Source organism: Eptatretus burgeri, chromosome 10 (genome assembly GCF_056783735.1).
Source record: "Eptatretus burgeri isolate ZD-2024b chromosome 10, Ebu_testis_v1, whole genome shotgun sequence".
Lineage (NCBI taxonomy): Eukaryota > Metazoa > Chordata > Myxini > Myxiniformes > Myxinidae > Eptatretus > Eptatretus burgeri.
Genome location: NC_140970.1, coordinates 30,806,378 through 30,824,826, shown reverse-complemented (window position 1 = coordinate 30,824,826; position 18,449 = coordinate 30,806,378). Strand labels below are relative to the sequence as shown.

General features: G+C 44.6%; 1 protein-coding gene across 3 annotated transcripts in view; it reads left to right on the top strand.

Annotated features, from left to right (window-relative positions):
- The window catches only part of SUPT6H (SPT6 homolog, histone chaperone and transcription elongation factor), a 92,176-nt gene that overhangs the window by 7,330 nt on the left and 66,397 nt on the right, over positions 1–18,449 (top strand). For all 3 annotated transcript variants that reach the window (XM_085897709.1, XM_085897708.1, XM_085897710.1), the window contains exons 5-15: positions 68–278; positions 3,284–3,368; positions 5,911–6,223; positions 6,849–6,950; positions 7,202–7,318; positions 7,415–7,504; positions 9,562–9,704; positions 9,799–9,959; positions 10,830–10,919; positions 16,188–16,317; positions 16,435–16,585. In XM_085897709.1, coding sequence (XP_085753835.1) covers positions 68–278; positions 3,284–3,368; positions 5,911–6,223; positions 6,849–6,950; positions 7,202–7,318; positions 7,415–7,504; positions 9,562–9,704; positions 9,799–9,959; positions 10,830–10,919; positions 16,188–16,317; positions 16,435–16,585 — 1,593 coding nt within the window. The remainder of the gene's footprint in view (positions 1–67; positions 279–3,283; positions 3,369–5,910; positions 6,224–6,848; positions 6,951–7,201; positions 7,319–7,414; positions 7,505–9,561; positions 9,705–9,798; positions 9,960–10,829; positions 10,920–16,187; positions 16,318–16,434; positions 16,586–18,449) is intronic.

Sequence of the window (18,449 nt, the reverse complement as noted above, 5' to 3'; positions counted from 1 at the left end):
AATAGTCTCGGCAGGTATTATATAGTTGCATTACTTGCTTGTCTTGTATCTGTGCTTTGAATTGCAGGATAGAAAGTTCCGTCGATTGAGAGAACAATCGGACAGTGAGGATGATGAGCGACCTCAGGATTCTGGGCAGGACGACAAGGAGTTTATTGCAGGACGCCTGTTCTCTGAAGGCAAAGATGGTGCAGAAGAGTCAAATGAAGGAATCAGGCCTTCAGAAGAAACGTTACCTGGCCCAGAGTACGATGATGAGAGATCTGACAGCGACTCTGGTACGGGCTCACTTTTGATATTTTTATTAATCTGCTATTGTTCCTGTGATTTTTGTTCTATTTATGTTTATATGTGTTTGTGAAGCAGGTAATCACTTGTGTATAAAGCTACACTTTTTCCCAGAAATATCTGATCAAAATTTTGAGTGCGTATTATCCATGAGAACTAAAGTGAAAGCTCGATTTCTCCAGATCCCTCATACCGAAACAAAACCGACCTTCGTTACTCGTTGCCGGCATCTTAAAAATGCAGTGCATTGTGGGATATCTTATGCAACATTGAATGTATATATATTTTTTTTGTTCTGAATAACAATTATTGCACTGGAATAATTAAAATTGTTTGGTTATCATGCCTTTTAGCGAAAGTTTAAAAAATATATACACGGCCGTTGCAGCAAAATAAGCTTGGCGATTATCCTGTGCATTGCAGCACAATTGATTGCTTGAGAATTACCATAAACTAATGACTCGTGAAAGACTTGAGAGTTACAAAGAGCTGTTACTGTATTAATAAGCCCGGTGTTGGCTTAACGGTTCAGGTGGCTGGCTTAAGATCTTAGGATCTTGAGTTTGAGCCCCCGTCGTTCCGTTAAATAGCATCAGATGGGCTTACTCAGCCTGTCGTCCTTCCGAAGTTGGCAAAACTGGTACCAGCTTATTGGAAACGGGGCACTGCATCAGTGACACAGCCGCGCTCTGAGCGATGATTCAACTAGCAGTCAAACGTTGCATACGAAATGATCATCCTGTACTAAGCTTATAAATATCACACATTACTCGGTAAGAGTTGGTCGATACATTCAACATGCTACGTCTTCCGTCATATTGCGTGTCATACAGGTTAGAAGTCATCCGTCATGCTGAATTAAACACCTTTTAAAATGGCCCTCTTCGTAGATCGGCAAAACTCTGCTTTTGAGTTAACCATGCATTTCCAGTTCTGAGCTGAAGTTAATTTATGGCTTGTGGGTTATACATGTGTACTTGTAGTTTCCTGAGAATTTTATTTGAAAAGTGTCCTGTGTTATTATACATGAGTAATTATAGTCTATTAGTATCCTGTGACAAAATGAATGCTTGTTCACTGTGAAAAAGAACCATTGATTTTGGTTCAGGTTTTATCTGCGTAGCCACGTACCAAATGGTTATTTCAAGGGTGGTGCTGAAGAATACTGACATTTGCATTTAATTCGCACCACAGGCTGTGACAATGTGTGATATTGATCGGTCGTTGGTGCTGTCTCAGTCGGTGTAGCTGCTCCGCTAACGCGGAGGAGCATTGGCATCGTTTCAAAAAAAATTACCCGAAAGATATGATTGCGACTCGTATGTACATATAATGAGTTAACGCCATCGAGCTGTTGTGTTTTGGTCAAAACTGCAGCTTGCATTTCTTACTTGTGATACACAACCCTATATTATTCAGATGTTTTTTTCTGGATACATGATCGAGGCTTGTGGAAGACCTCGAGCAGAATGGAGAGTAATAAAATAGAAAGGGGGGAAACTCCAACAGCAGAGTAGAAGTGAGATAAGGGGAGGGGGTAGAAGGAAGCATGGGGGTGAACAAGCTACACACAAGCTGAATGAAACGCAGCAGGAAGGGGAAGGGGAAAGTGGTGATGAAACAAAAAAATTAACAAACTGACTGACTCGCAAACATAAAAAGGTTAAGGAGAGCAAGGGGAAATTATAATAATCTGGAAAAAGGGAGTACTTGGGAATGGGGTCATTTGGGATAAACAAAAGGCATAAAGAAGGAATACAAGATGGCCTAGAGGTATGCACACTCGCTTCTAAGCTGTCGTGCTTTGGTTTGACTCCTGGCCCAGTCATAAGCTGTCATCCTGGTGTTTCACAGGCAGGGTGATTCATCGATGTGCATGCCGTCCCTCGGATGGACGTTAAGCAGGCCTTCCATCTGCCAGCATTCGTTGCTTGACTTTAAAGATCCCATGGTGTCCTTCGAAGAGTAGACGAGCTATCACCGACACCCTGAACAAATTCCAAATTCCTGCCATAACCAGCAGAGGGCATTGCATCAGTGCCATAGCCTCGCTCTCAGCCAATGATGTGACCCCGCAGCCTTGTGCTGCATACGAACAAAGAATACAGTTCAGGAATTAAAGTGAAGGTGGTGAATAACAGGACAGATATGACTGAGACATGTTATGGGTATGAGAAACTATTGGGGGCAGGGGGGGAGCAGGTAGGCCCAAAACTATCTGAGCTTGAGACGCAGGATCGAAATAAATAGAATGAGCATGAAAAAGACATAGGAGCGAATACCCAACATGAAGAACAATCGACACCACCTGAGAACATAAAATCTACGAAAGTACAAAATCCAGAACGATTCCTTAGCTTTTTGGAAATGGAAGCTTGAATATATTTAAAGTGAAGCTTTGTTAATCTGTGACAGAAGTCGGAGTTCTAAACGTTATTTTTATGCTGCTTCTCCTCTCAGCTTTTGAAAGTTCTGTGTGAGTTGTTAATTGAACTTACTTCCCCCTCCCTGGGAAACGGAAGGTTGTTAATACCCCGCGCTGCTTAAGCGTTAAGATTCATTAAATTGAGCATTGTGGTGACCATCTGTGTGCCCCCTTTGAGCATCTTCCTTCAATGTGGGTATTTTCATCCACCTATAGCACCAGAAACTCGGAAACCTATTCCAGCATGTAACACTATTTTTATACCTGCCATGCCATGCTGTCTCCCTCAGTTTTCTGCTTGAGGATAATGAAGCTTTATATGATATTAGGATATGATGATGTTAGGATATCCACGAGAAGCCATGCTAGCCGATGTACCCTTCAGTACAGGGCTCATTATGGTACCATCCACATAAGTGTGTTTCTGGTGTCCTAAGGAGGGGAAAATGCTCTAAGCCCGCTTGGAGGACTGTTGAGTGTGAAACGCTCAGGAAAGCTCGAAGACCTACTGCCAGTAAATATGAAATGGTACATTGTGTTCCCATTGACCTTCTCCTTTCATTCACTCAGACATGAGCAATTTCATCGTTGGTGATGATGGACAACCAATCAGGCAGCATCGGCATCGCAAAAGGATTTCTGGCTGTACTGATGCGTAAGTCAAACTTATGTTCTTCACTCTTGCTTTGTTGGATCCTTGTTAGGTCAGCTCGCTGGTCTAATATTGTTGCAGGGCCGGGACGTCGGCCGCGGGCATAACCGCTGGACGGAGCCGCGAGTCGGCTCGACTGATCGCCCAGAATTCAGATCGTCGCCCCGGATAAGTCCAGAGTCTATCTAATCTATCGGACTGAAATTCGCCAATGGGTAGACCACGTGGGGTAGGGTCGATTGCCAATTTCAATTTACCTAAATACCCACTTGGTCCAAATACCGGGGAATTCCACCCTCGACGACACTCGTACTGAAATGATCCGCTTCACGAGCTCGTTCCGTGTGCGATTCCGAGCGGTTTAATCGCCGAGTTCCGTCGGTCCCGATTGTCCCGTTACAATGGCCACGGCGGTGGCCTTGCTAAGTTTCCCCAGCACGCGACAAGCTCAGTCAATGAAAGAATTGACACGAACGAGCTGAAAACATTTAACAAGAGGGGATATTTAATGGGGGACAAGGGGAGCACACAAGAGGCAGGGTTAAACCGAATATCAAGCAAAGCAAATAATATACAGGCAAAAGCACTTCAACAGTTTTCTACTTAGTAGAGGGGCCCACAAACACACGCACACCCAAAGAATTGGACCGAAAGGTCTTTATTTGGACCTCCAGCCCGGAGGATAGTCGGGCTGAGGACCAGGATGGCTGGCTACCTGGGCGTGAACGCGCGACTGGACGTTCCCTCCTTCAGGGAGCTCCGGTTACCGAAGGACTGGTGTGGCGCAACCGAACCCAGCCGAGGTGAGACGAGGTGATCGCCCAAGCTCGCGATCGTGTGGAAGAGGAGGCAGAGGAGGATGAGGAGGACGCTGACCAGACCAGACAGGCATCTCCGAAACGAGCGCTCCAGCGAGATGACCGAACACAGCTAGAATGAGATGGGTCGCTTGAGATGATTCTCCTCCTCGCTTCTTCCTTCCCTTCGCTTCTCCTCAAGTCTCGTTTGTCTCTGCATCGCTGCAGGCTTTCTTTATATGCTCCGGTGCGCTCCCCCTCCCGTTTTCGGCGCGCAGGGAAAATCCCGGCGCGGGAGTTGTCGTTCTTTTCTGAGCATACTTTTTGTAACGGTCATTCCTGTTTACGTCTCAGAATCTCGGGGCGAGAGTGTTGTTCTTTTCTGAGCATACTTTTTGTTCTCTTGTGGTGTTCCGATAAAACCCCTGATCTATTAAAATAAATCACAGCGCATTTACATTGATTTACCCATTAGACAAGGGAAAGGAAGCTATGTATAAAACACATACTTACCGAAATATCTGAGCTAATGGACCTGAATGTTGTGTGCGATAAATTTCCAAATTCATAACACTATAACCGTTCGATGTCCTCAGATCCGTCTGTCAACAATTTTTATTTTTCTATCTTCTCCGAGACGTCTTGGCCGATTGAGTTCTAACTTGACACGATGATCATACTAGTTGCTCTCTATAGATCGTCTGAGCCCTTTTTCGCTTTTTCGCCTCTGAGTCAAGGTTATAGGGTCATCAAGTGCAAAATGACCGATTGGTCGAATGGCCTACAAGGAAGCATCGGACGGATATAATGCATAATGGGTTTCATCGGGATTATTAAGAAGATTTAATTCGACCAACTAGTTTCTCGTTACCCCTGTTTATTGGGCAACACGAGGTCCTCTGACTTCAACACTGCTTAGCGCGGTTATTTTAAGTTCAATTTAAATTCTGTTTTCACTTTTCATAGTTGCTAAGGTTGATTAACACTTGGTTGCATCAAGTTTTTTTGTATCCGAGCTGACCGTCAAACCCGCTCGGGTGTATTTTCTGTCTCACTTATTTCTCACAATCAAGGTCTATGCAAGAACACCATGGACAGAGGAAATCCCTGTTTTGCAGTGCAGTAATCCTTACTATAATTCACTGAATGTGCGCGTGTGCTACTCCTCCAGTTCTGGGCCGATTAATTACATCCAGACTTGCTTTTCTGGTGGTTTGGGAGAGGGAGGGGGAAGCAAGTTCTCGATGTAAATGTGTATTATGTAGTGCCACTCCAGGTGGGAGAGGGTTATTGCAAATCACCACCCTCGACAGTGCAGTATTCCTGTTCCCACGTTTTCTAGTGCATTGAGGTGTTTTGAATGACAAGCAGTGGGCATGATTTTGCTTCATGCACGTAACCTGGGGCCTTTTTTATTTTATTTTTAAAAATTTTTTTCCCGGAAGCAGTTCAGGCAGCTGTCAGCTGCATATACACTGCTCCCATCAAGGTACATACGCGTCAGAAGAACGTGTTGCATGCTTGTAACAGAATCGCCCACAGACCGGGTACTCTGCTGGTTTGTTATTGATGTGGTTAAAAGCGTTTATTTTGCATCTTCAAACATTCAAGTTACCAATGGGATTGTATGCAGTTAAATGTTGTTCGTATGCCATAAATCTTTATTTATTTCAACCTTCCCCCTCCCTCCCACCACCGGTCCCTTTTCCTCCATCCACCGCCATCTTCCCCCACTTTTTCCCCCTCAGTGCCTTGCAAGAAGCACAGGAGATATTTGGTGTGGACTTCGACTTTGCTGAGTTTGAGGACTATGGGCGAGGTTATCCCGATGATGACTTTGATGAAGATGTAGTCGATGATGTCGTAGAAGAGTCTGACTGGGAGGATGAGGAAGGAGGGCGTAGAACGACGCCTGCAACCCGGCACAAGAAACCTTCCAAGAAGCGTGGAGTGACCAGTCGAAGCATCTTTGAAGTTTATGAACCGAGTGAGCTGGAGAGGAGTCACCTTACGGATCAAGACAATGAAATACGAGCCACGGATATGCCTGAGAGATTCCAGGTACAAGCCAGTGCATTTGTAGCAAAGACTGAGAGTGTAATGGGAGTTGGTGAATGGGCATTTGGGATTGAGTACACTGGTATGGTATTCTCCAGATGAGGACACCAGGCTGGCATAGTAGAGAATGAAGCTTTAACCTTGCTGAAGGCAGCCCTATTAGATTTGGATGCTGAGCCTCTGGAATGGGAATTAGTTTGGGAGGAATTGCCACTGTGCTATTGCATTGTTGACAAAACCCCAGCTTTACCAGTCAAGGTAGTTCTGACCTCGCTCCTGGAACCAAATTAGAAACTAGACCAGCACTTGGTAGAGCACCTCCACCAGGCTGAATGGCTTAAGTTTTGTATTCCACTGATCACTTAAAGTGAAGAATCACTTAAAGAATTCTCGGATCCCAATCCGGATCTTCACCAAAATCGAATCAATTCGTCCTTGTCACACACCCATCCTGTCCACCAGGTTTCATCCGAATCCATCCATAACTTTTTAAGACATCCTGCCCATAGCAAACAGGCAATCAGGGGTGAAAACATAGCCTCCATCTACCTTCAGTGGCAGAGTTGATAAGGAATTGCACAGAAGACATTCATATTCATTCATATGTTCCTGCTCTTGTGCTTGATAGTTACGTGGAACTCCTATGGAAAAGGGTGATGAAGTGGAGCTCGATGAGGAAGCACATTGGATCTATAAACAAGCTTTCACCTCTCCTTCACTCTCCATCCAGGTTTGCTCTCAACATAACCTCTGCCTGTTGCTCTTTTCTTTCCGTTTGCACTTTATTTTGTCCTTTCCTTATCTCCATCGCAACTGTCCTCTTCCCCTTCCTCCGCTTCAATACTCCATCACTTTTTTTCCCACATGGTGGTGGCTCTCCCTTTACCACAGTAGTTGTGCTTTTTTGTCGATGTGCGGGGCCATACTTGTTGTTTTCTTTGTATACTATACGATTGTTGTGGGTAACTCCATGGCCACCAGGAACTGGGGGAGCAGCCTGATCGACCGGGAGTACCTACCGGGTATGGCAGGAAAGGTCCAGGGACCGTGACGCGAATACGGGAAGCACTAAACTTCATGAGAAACAAGCAACTTGAGGTGCACATGTTTGAAATGATTCGGTTTCAAAAGTTCTGTTTCCTTTTCTTTGTTTCCCACGTGGCCAAATTTTTAAAAAATATATTTTTCTCTCAGGTTCCATTTATAGCATTCTACAGGAAGGAGTATGTGGAGCCTGAGCTGACTCTCGCTGATCTCTGGCGTGTGTGGCAGTGGGAGGAGAAGGTGAGATCTCTCAACAACAAGCACAACAATCCTTCGGGGGCAGTATTCAAGTCTTCTTTCAAGCTTCGCTCTTGTGCAGATGTTTTATTCCTTCCTTCACGGCAAGCCAAAATATAAGCTTTTAAATTGAAAAGTTTTTGGCCAGGACACTGTTTGACTCCACATTGCATGAGCAGTACATTTAGCAAATGTTTTTTTTGGGGGGGATAACCTTGACGCGTCTGTGATGTCGGATGGGATTTGAACAATCGGTGTTTATGCCTTGAAGATGATGGTTTTTTGTGTTGTTAAACGATGAATTATACGCCTCGAAAAAATTTCTTTTAAACAAAGTTGAGGCTAACAAATGAGCAAAATGACAAAGGAATCAGAGTTTTGTCTCACAAAATGGTGGACGGGAACAAGCGAATGTTCAATGGACAAACAAGCATCACGCATAAGAAAAGGTTCGTACGAATACGAAGAAGACTATGAATGGAAATGGGAGATTGCAGTGAGCTGAAACTTGAACCGGCGGAGGGAGTAAAACGATTGGACAGATTCCACACGTGGGAAAATACATGATCAAAGGAATGCAGATGAGGAAGAAGCCTGCACTTTGAAATATTTAAAAGGAGGGGTTTGCTGGAGGGATACATTCGCATTGGTATAGCTGGGAATGGGTGGTGGGAAGCAAGATAGCATGAGAGGCGGTAGAAGATTGAAAGGGTGCCAATCGGTCTACGGTGAGAAAGCGATAGGCTCTGTGTTACAGCCTCTTGGTGAGCGATGCTGGAGATTTTCAGAGCCTTTGGCTTCACGACTTCCCAGGAGTACGAGATTGGAGGCAGGGGTGTTGACCCACAAAGAAGAACAACACATTGTACTTGAAACAAATGCTTTGTCAGCCATGAAAGCTTCTGCAGAACTACGGAAGGACCTTGCCCAGTGCAGTGTCTACGCTGTCCTTGGCTTTTTAGTGGCCAGTGTGTGTGTGTGTGTGTGTGTGTGTGTGTGTGTGTGTGTGTGTGTGTGTGTGTGTGTGTGTGTGTGTGTGTGTGTGTGTGTGTGTGTGTGTGTGTGTGTGTGTGTGTGTGTGTGTGTGTGTGTGTGTGGTCTGCTCCTGTTAAGCCTGGTGTTGGCTTAGTGGTTAGGATGGCTGGCTTGGGATCTTAATTAAGGTCCTGAGTTCGAGCCCCGTTGGCTGCTGAATTAACACCAGGTGGTGTTGATGCAGCCTCTCATCCTTCCGAGGTTGACAAAATGATTACCGGCTTGCTGGGATGAATGAGCCATTCGAGTATCCTGTGTCGGAACGGCGACCCATCCAAGATTGTGCCCAATAGCCCAGGAGACTGCTTAGGCAGCATCAACGCTCTGCACAGAGTATGGTCCCAATGGATGGTGATCTGCTCGGAGGAGATCTTACCTGTAAGTGAGGTCCAAGGGTTCAACAGACTAAACTTCTTCCATAGGTTAATCATAGAAGGAGATGGGTGGGTTTGCCTTGGGGTCCTCGTGGAGAAGAATTACAAGCAGTTTTTTGAGCTCTTTCTGTGAAGGATGCAGTTGCTGTTTCCCCGTCACTGGCACGGAGAACTTCGATTTTGTTGACACCTGCAACATGGTAAAGATCGTTTTCAAAGGGAACAAGAAGAGACTTTGGCACATGTCTTCGATTATCATTGCTTGTTTTATTGATTGCTCGATAAATCAATCCTTCGACTTGTTACTTTGCTTCCTATTATGTCTGTTCTTATTTGCGCTTGAATGCATATCTGACCTTTTGTGCACCATGAAGTCCTGTTGGAATATTTTGAATCTTTTTATGGTTTCTCACCCTCCACCCTTTGTAATTTGTAAAAAAATTTCACTGCATTGTGAATCTCTCGGAGGAGCATAAATCATATTTTGCAGCAAACCTAAGATCCCTTGATGGGAATGATATCCAAAGCTGAACTGTGACTTATTTTAGAAAAATTAGATATTTAAATTTTTTGGGGGTTCGAGCGATATGCCATGACTCCCTTTTTGCCTCTTTTCCTTTTCCATGAGCGATATGCCTCTTTTTCCTGCAGTGGACACAGCTCAAGAGGAGGAAGGCAAACCTAGCACGGCTCTTTCAAAAGATGCAAAAGTTTCAGTTTGAGCTGATTTCATCCGACCCAGACAAGCCCCTCTCTGACGGTGTGCGGCCCCTTGACTCCCAAGATTTGGACAGGTTACTTCTCTTTCGATCACTTGAATTTACATTCACACCCCATGCCCTCCAAACCCCTTCCACTGCTTATGTTGTATTCTATCCCTCAACCCAGATTGACTGAGGTGCAATCGATGGAGGAGTTGCAGGATTGCTACCAGCATTTCTTGCTGTATTATGGAAGGGATGTACCACGGATGCAAAACGCCGCTCGCAACCGCAGCACCCAAGCAGCTACGAATTCCGGGGCTGCTGGTGGTGCTGCTGGGGACATTGGTGAGACTTTTTTTGTTGCAGCATTCTGGAATTTAATGCTCCTTAAACATTCAGTTTGGCACAAGTTGCATTGACCTGTTGAGCAATTGCCACGCTCAAATGTAACACTAATGCAACAAACCCTGTTTTGGCCGAAGAGCTGTTCCTGATTGCAGACCTGTCCCGACCTTTCATGCAAGTCTTAGTGTTTTTCAACATACACCGCTCTCCACAATATACTGGCACATTGTCTTGCATTTTACCTGCATGGCAACAAAGTGGACGCTGCATAAATTGACACGTGTGGGAGTGAAACCTGGGATCCCTACATCTACTTTTTGGTCAGATGGCAATGCCAAACAGCACGTTCCTTTTTTTGTACCGCATAAGGGTGAGCTTATCCGCACACTGCATGGTTCAGCACACTGCTCAGAATTGCTAGGAACAGTTTAATCCGGTTAGTTGTGGAAGCAATTGTGACGTCTTATCCTTTCATCATCACTTCTAATCTTTACTCTGGCACGTGGGGAGTCTTTGGGACCTTTGAGGTGCCTTACCTTGACAACAAGGTAATGATCGAGATCTTGACACAGTGATTGGTGCTTCGAGTGAGATGTTGACACGATTCTGAATTCAGAAGCAACAATGGCCTGCCCCTATGTCGTACATTTTGTTGCGTACGAAGTCACCAATAGTAACCCAAAATCGTAAATTTTTTATTTTTCTTCTTTATATTTTTTTATTCATGACCATTGGCACAGCTCTGCTTGATTCTTACACAGTGTAAAAATGGCAGTTTTGATTTTCAGCTGGGAGATTATAAAATTGCTTTTGGCATTACTTCTCATCAGGCATTACTTGTTTCTTAACCTTTCTTCCATTTGGCTTCAGGTGACAATGAGGAAGAAGAATCTGCAGGGCCTGAGCTGAAGCAGGCATCCCGGAGAGACAAGTATTCCATTTGCCAGAACGCCGGCCTTGGTCAGATGATGTTGAATGTTATTGCTCCGTTTTCATGTGCATTTTGTGTACGATTTAAGGCTTGCCAGATCATTGTGCCACGAAGCTTAAACTACGCCTCTCCCTATCCAAAGTACTGCACCTCTCTTTGATAATGATGTCATTACATTCGTAGACCATTGACCATGCAGTACAAGATGGGGTTTTGCAATCGTGTCTGTCTGTCAACTTTTTTGTTTGTTTGTTTTTGTTCTCACCATTTGAGCTTTTGTCATCAAATTTTCAACAAACCCTTACATTCACTATAATCGTGGGTTGAGAGACATAATGTTGTAACTGCATTTTTGGCGAAACCGAGTAAAATGGCTCTCATGTCTAACAAAACACCATTTCGCGGGTTGAGAGACATAATGTTGTAACTGAAAATTTCCCATTTCCTGCAAATCGCTGATGAAAGATAAATGGTGTTTTGTTAGACATGAGAGCCATTCCATTCAACCTCGCCAAAAATGCAGTTACAACATTATGTCTCTCAACTCGCGATATGGAGAAGACCAATTAATAATTGGATCAAAATGTCAAAGGGTAAAGTCACAGTAAGTACAAATAGGTCTTATAAGCCTGTCCGCCACACAGCACGAGACAACCGGGTTTTTAATCACTTCCGTGTTTCTTTACCATTTGAGCTTTTGTCATCAAATTTTCAACAAACATTTATTACTACTAGATATGGAGAACACTATTATAATCAATTTTACATACTTCCACAACTTCCAAGTGAAAAACAAATTCTACAAATTTCAGAAAATATATATAAAATACAAAGCTAGAATATCTTGGTTGGATAAGTGGCCACTCACCTGAGACTTACAGCTGTGAGTCTGTTGGGATAGGTCTCTACCAACTCTCTTGGTGGGATAGGCTTTGACTGTGTGCTTCGGGTCGTTGTCATGCTGAAAGGTGAACTTCCATCCCAATTTCAGCTTTCTTGCAGAGGGCAACAGGTTTTCCTCTCGGATTTTTCTGTGTTTCGTTTCATCAATTTTGCCCTCGATCCTGACGAGTGCCCCAGTCCCTGCTAAGGAGAAACATCCCCGTAACATGATGCTGCCACCACCATGCTTCACAGTAGGGATGGTGTTCTTTGGGTGATGTGCTGTGATGGGTTTGCACCAAACGTAACGTTTTGCATTTAAGCCAAAAAGTTCCATCTTGGTTTCGTCAGACCAGAAAACTTTTTTCCACATGGCTTCAAAATCTCTGGAGTGTTTTTTTTTTTTTTGCATACCTCAAATGAGACTCAAGGTAGGCTTTTTTGAGTCTTCTTCTTGGGTACGGCAGTTTGGCCACTGGGTCGCTATCATTTTGTTGGGGCACAACTATGCCACTGATGCTGTGCTCCTATACTAGTACACTGGTACTCATTTTGCTGACCTCAGAAGGATGACAGGTTGAGTCAACCCCACCTGGTGTTAATTCAGTGGAAAACGGGGCTCAAACTCAGGACCCTAAGATCCCAAGCCAACCACACTCTCACGACTAAGCCAACACCAGGCTGCTTTTTTGTGGAATGGCTTTCTTTCTTGCCACCCAACCATATAGAGCAGCCTTATGGGGTGCTTGGGATATTGTTGTCACATGCACACACTGACCAATCTTTCCCATGATGGCATGGAGCTCTTTCAAAGTTGCTATTGACCTCTTGGTGGCCTTTCTGATCAGTCTCCTCCTTTCTTGTTCATCCAGTTTGGAATGACGGCCTGATCTCTGCAGGGTCTTGGTGGGACCATACACCTTCCACTTCTTAATGAATGTCTTGACTGTGTTCCAAGGAGTATTCAAGGCCTTTGAATATTTTTTATACCCATCCCATGATCTGTGTCCTTCCACAACTTTATCCCGGTGGTCTTTTGAAAGCTCCTTGGTGCTCATGGTTGAGTCTTTGCTGTGAAATGTATTACCCAGCAGAGGAAACCTACAGGAACAGCTGATTTTATTCTGAAATAATCAGAATCATGACAATTTTAACACAGGTGCAGGCCAATTAACTTTGTGTGTGATTTTGAAGGTGATTGGTTACACCTGAGTTAATTTATAATTGCTATTATAAGGGGCGTGGACACTTATCCAACCAAGATATTCTAGTTTTGTATTTTTAATTGATTTTCTGAAATTTGTTGAATTTTTATTTATTTATTTATTACAAAAAATTACCCCTGCACCCCCCTGAAAAAACAGACTTTAAAATGGTGTAAATGCGGGGTTTTGTTTTTCCCGCGCCAAAGCCAGAATACTGATGCCGTTTTCCCACTGGCCGGCCAAGCTCAGTCGCTGCTTAAACCAGGCCAGTTGCCTTGTATCACCAGTGGATGCAACGAGCCTTCTACCAATATCATTAATGATGTTGGACATAGTTCGGCCGTACGTTCCGGTTGTTTTAATGGCGATTGGTTCAAATATATAAATTTGGCTGAGACCGGTGTATTTATTGCGTTTCAGAACTACCACATCGTTGGCAGCCACTTCAGCCGTTAACGCTGCATTGTGAACGTCTGATTTGCCAAAAGTGACAACACAGGTGCAATCCCAAGTTAGGCTTTTCCTATTCTTGTACGGGATGATGGTCAAGGCATCCGGGCGAGTGTTTTCGCCAAGGTCTACACCAAGGGGTTCCAGGACAGATGGCATCCCTGCCCCATAAAAGGCACATTTGACCACATCGTTTAAGGCAGAATGGCACTGAAACGGCATGACATACCATGGTGTCCAATTGTATCCATCATAGTGCCTCATCGACATTTATGCTGCTCACAGACTGATGCTCCAACTCGTAGTGCAACTCAACCCGTAAAGACTCAGGGTCAAACTGTGTTCCCAAAGAGGGGACAGGGACTGCATGATTCTATATCCCACTTTCCTTGATGTCCCCGGCCAAAAGACGGTCGGTCTCTGGTGAGCTCATCCGCACTGTTCATCAGGCTGTCAGACAGTCTTGCCGCCTCAACATCCCATGCTTTTTTGGCTAAGCCGGGACGGGCCTTCGGGTTCACAAATGCCGATATGGGCTGAACTCCAGAACAACACCACTGCTGTCAATGCCCCCGTTTGCACCCATCCACTTACATGGGACAGAACAGCATCAACTAAGGGGCGGACTGCCAGCAATGAGGATCTGAAGCCAGGGAGGGTGATGTCAATAGCCCTCTTGAAACCCACACCTCCCTGATAACTGGGAGTGTGGCTTGCATCCAAGCAGAATCGTTGAAAGCAACATTATAGATTTTACTCACAGTTTCGCAAACTGTGCGGTCAAAAGCTCCGACCTGTGCACCATTCAGGTAAGAGGGGGACACACACAAGACATACAGGAGCTTGGGCAGGGCAAAACAGATTTTGAGCAGCACAAATGCTTCGTGTGCATCGATTTGCTCCAGGCGGCCAGCCATTAGGATCATGTCATCATGTTTCTTGATAATAGCTTTGGTTGAAGGCCTTGGGGAGATCGGAGCATGAAGAAGAGTACAGTCATTGATCAAGACAATCTTAATATCAGGGAGCACTGCCTCAAATATGGCCTCAGTGAGTTGACAGTCATCCAACAATGCGTGGTTGAGGATGGTCAGCTCACACTTGCCAACATTGATCTCGAGGCCAATGTCTGTCAACCGAGCAGTGACATTCTGGAGGTCAGCCAGCACTTTCGCGGGTTCGTCCCCAAACGATGTGTCGTCGAGGTACCATTTATTGAACTCTGACTGAATCCCCCTGGCTATTGGGTCGATGTCCAGGGAAAAAAGACCTGTCCCGAAGGGGTTACCCTGTTGAATGCCAGTTGCGGAATAAATGGCCTCGCTGCCATAGAACAAATCAGAAGGCCTCACATATGCCTGCCACATGAGCGGATAGATACTAGGGGTGTGCTTTCATATTTCAGACGAAAAAAATGTCACTCCTCGAGCAATTAAATGCATTATGCATGTTGATGTTAAGAAAGACGTGCTTTAGGAGGTGGATTTATCAGATAAAGTCTGGCAGCGTGAGCAACCGCTTCACACCCATCTTTAGCTGAATAGCCCCACTGGACAGGACGTAGCTCAGCCCAGAGATCTTCAGAAAGAGATCGGACTCCAACTTTGTTTGCGAGATGGCGCAAAGTATTGCTCACAGTGATTGGCGAACACCACCTTCCTTGGTTGGAGCAAATAAATTTGCTCCGGAAAAAAACAGGATGCACGGCTTCGGAAACCTCTCCCTGCAGAACCATGTTCATAAACATGGTAAGAGAAGAGAGTAAGCGGGCCCCTGCATCACCAGATTCCTTGCCCAAGAGAGCCTGAAGGTGTCCCGGTCTGAGCCCATCAGGGCCCTCAGCCGACTGAGATGGAAAAAGGTTGACTGCAATTCGGACGGAATGTTCAGAAAGTACCACCGGAGTGGCCAATTCACCATTTCACTGAAATGGCTGAACAGATTGATGCAAAACTTTACAGGTATGATCGCCTATCCATGAGGAACAAAGAGTTCTCCACCTACGACGGCATAGGTCACATGGTTTGGCAGCTATCATTTTTTGAAGAATAAACATTTTAAAATCTTCTCCAGAACGGCTTGACGGAAAAGGGAAAACTTCATTACATGTTCCCCAAGCCTTGGCGATACCAGGGTGTTCACAAATAATTAATAGGTCACATGGTTTGGTAGCCGTGTTGGATTGAACGAAAATCATTAAAATTAAAAAAAACTCTTTCTCGTGAACGGCTTCATCAATCGACATGGAACATCACAATTATGATCAAGTGGTCATGGGGAATGTATGTTTTAAATTTCGACCTGATCGGACACATGGTCTGGCAGCCAGAATTATTTAATATTTTAAATCAAACTTGGTAGAAGTATTATAATGATTTAATAATGTGGGCGGAGGTGTATCTGCTGATGTCGTCATGTCGAGGAGTGCCCTTTCAGTTATTTTTATTTTTTAGCTGTTGTTTTCATCAAGGTTTGAGTACAAACCGAATGAGGACTGGTTTTGCATTTTGAGATGCTTTCTCGTATCTTGTGTTTTGCTTGCAAATGTCAATGGTAGCTGGGCAACATTCATGTTTCAGCCATAATGATGATGATGTGCAAGGAAAGCTAATGTTGTTTTTTTTACCAATACTGTGGTTTTACCCTATCTTTTGGTCAACTCAAAGCTGTTGTTTGTGGATAGTGTCTCCTTAATTGTGCTTTGTGTCATCTCTAATCTCTTCATTAACTGTCAAGGGTTTTGTGGCTTTTCATGCACAGATGGCCTTGCAAAGAAGTTTGGTTTAACTCCAGAGCAATTTGGAGAAAACTTGCGAGACAGCTACCAGCGACACGAAACCGAGCAGTTTCCCGCCGAACCTCTCGAGTTGGCACGTGATTACGTCTGTGGGTGAGTGGGGCGAAGAGGCTAATGATTGAGTATGAGAAACTGTAAGAACTTGCATTCCACACAAGCTTTTGTAACCGATCCTGACTTTCACGGCTGACACACTTGTTCGTCCTTCAGACAGTTTCCCACTGGAGAAATGGTACTGGAGGGTGCACGGTTCATGGTGGCCCTCATGTTGGCACGTGAGCCGCTGGTGCGCCAGGTTGTCAGGCAGACTTACCAGGAGAGGGCAAAGGTCAACATCATGCCATCCAAGAAGGGGCGCAAAGCAAGTCTCGCCCACCATTATCAACCTCTGCTTCTTTTCATTATTACTTCCTCCTGTTCATTCATTCACTCATTCATTCTGTCCATTTATTTATTTGTGGATTTATTGGTACACTTATTTCCATTACTTGCTTATGTTGTGAATGTGTATTCACATTTTTCTTTTGGTCGTGTTTGTGAAGTTGTGAGTCGTTTCGTTTTCGACCTTCACTCACTCGTAGCAAACCAAACTTTGGTTTGCTACGAGTGAGTGAACACTATACCTGCACGTGTCAACCCAATACGAGTGTTGTGCTCAAATTGCTTTAGTATAGTTTTCTCCAATACTGGGGGTTTTCGACCGAATTTTGCTTCTGTTCAATCACTTGTTCATGTCAATTCACCTGGTCTGCTGGCTTTGTCAGAAAGTAGATTGTATAATGACATCTCTTCCGACTCTTTTGTAAAAACAGGATCTGGTTACATCTGTTATCGACTTGATCATCCTCCATCTCATGGTCTTGGTATTTATGTCAAATACTCTTTGCCTGTATAGTAGCTCGTGGAAACTCCTTTGAATGTAGCACTCATGAGTTTGTGTTTTTGTCTTGCTCTCCTCCATTCCACAACATCTCTGTGTTTTTTTTTTTTTTTCTATATCATTCACCTTCATCATCCTCCTGTGCAGTGCTACTTTATTGCAGCCTTCAGCTCGAATCATAGTATTTGGTGACTTCAACATTCACCACAAGGAATGGCCGATATACTCTTGTAAATAGTGACCTTCCTGGCATTGAGATTTATAATTTTTCTGTTTCTCAAAATCTCACTCAAATTATAGCATCTCCTACTCGTATCTCTAATCGTGATTCCGATGGAAGGTTCTACTTGATCTCTTCATGTGTTGCCCAGGTTCTGCCTCCAATTGGTAACTCGGATCACCCAACTGTTTCTGTACATCTTTCGTGTTCTTCACCCACAACTACATTCCATCCTTTTCACCGTACTGTTTCAGGTTGGGAAGGCTGATTGGGATGGATTTCATTCTTTTCTGGCCGATATGCCATTGGCATCTGCTTTCAGTCTGGGTCCAGATTTTGCTGCTGAGGAAATATCCCAATGGACTTGCATTAGCATTGATAATTATATTCCTTTGCATACCTTTTCAGATAAAGGCTCATTCTCAACCCTGGTTCACTCCTGCTTGTGCAGCAGCAATTGCTCGTCATCACCATTTTTTCAAGCAGCACCATTTGCTGGGGACCTTTTGATTTAAAGCGCCTATTTTGTGGAGCTCGTAATCATTGTCGGAGAGTTTCGGAGAATGCCAAGCAGCAATATGCAGACTCTGTTGCTGATTCTATTATGACTCAGCAGCTTGGCTCCAGAGACCTTTGGCGGATTGCCAACGCTGTTAACCACAATAAGTCTTCTAAGACCTCTCTTTCAAGGTCCTGAGATTCTTACCCCCCCCCCCTTTGGATAGGGCCAATCTTTTTGCAGAGCAATTGGCCTCTAATTCCTCACTTAATGATGACGAACATTCCCTTCTTGTTTTTCCACGTCACGCAGGTAAGGTTACTTCTAAGATGGAGCCTGGTGTTGGCTTCGTGGTGAGGGTGGCTGGCTTGGGATCCTATGGTCCTGAGTTCGAGCCACGTTGGCCACTGAATCAACACCAGGGGGCTGACTCAGCCTGTCATTCTTCCGAGGTCGACAAAATGAGTACCAGTGTACTGGTCCCGGTGTATGCTCCGGTTAGAATAGGCGTACCATATCCCTGTGTATGGTAAGAGGCGGCCAGGGTTGGCGTCAGGAAGGGCATCCGGCCATAAAACATTGCCTCAAGAAGGGAACTATGAGTGCATGGAGCCTACAAAAAGCTA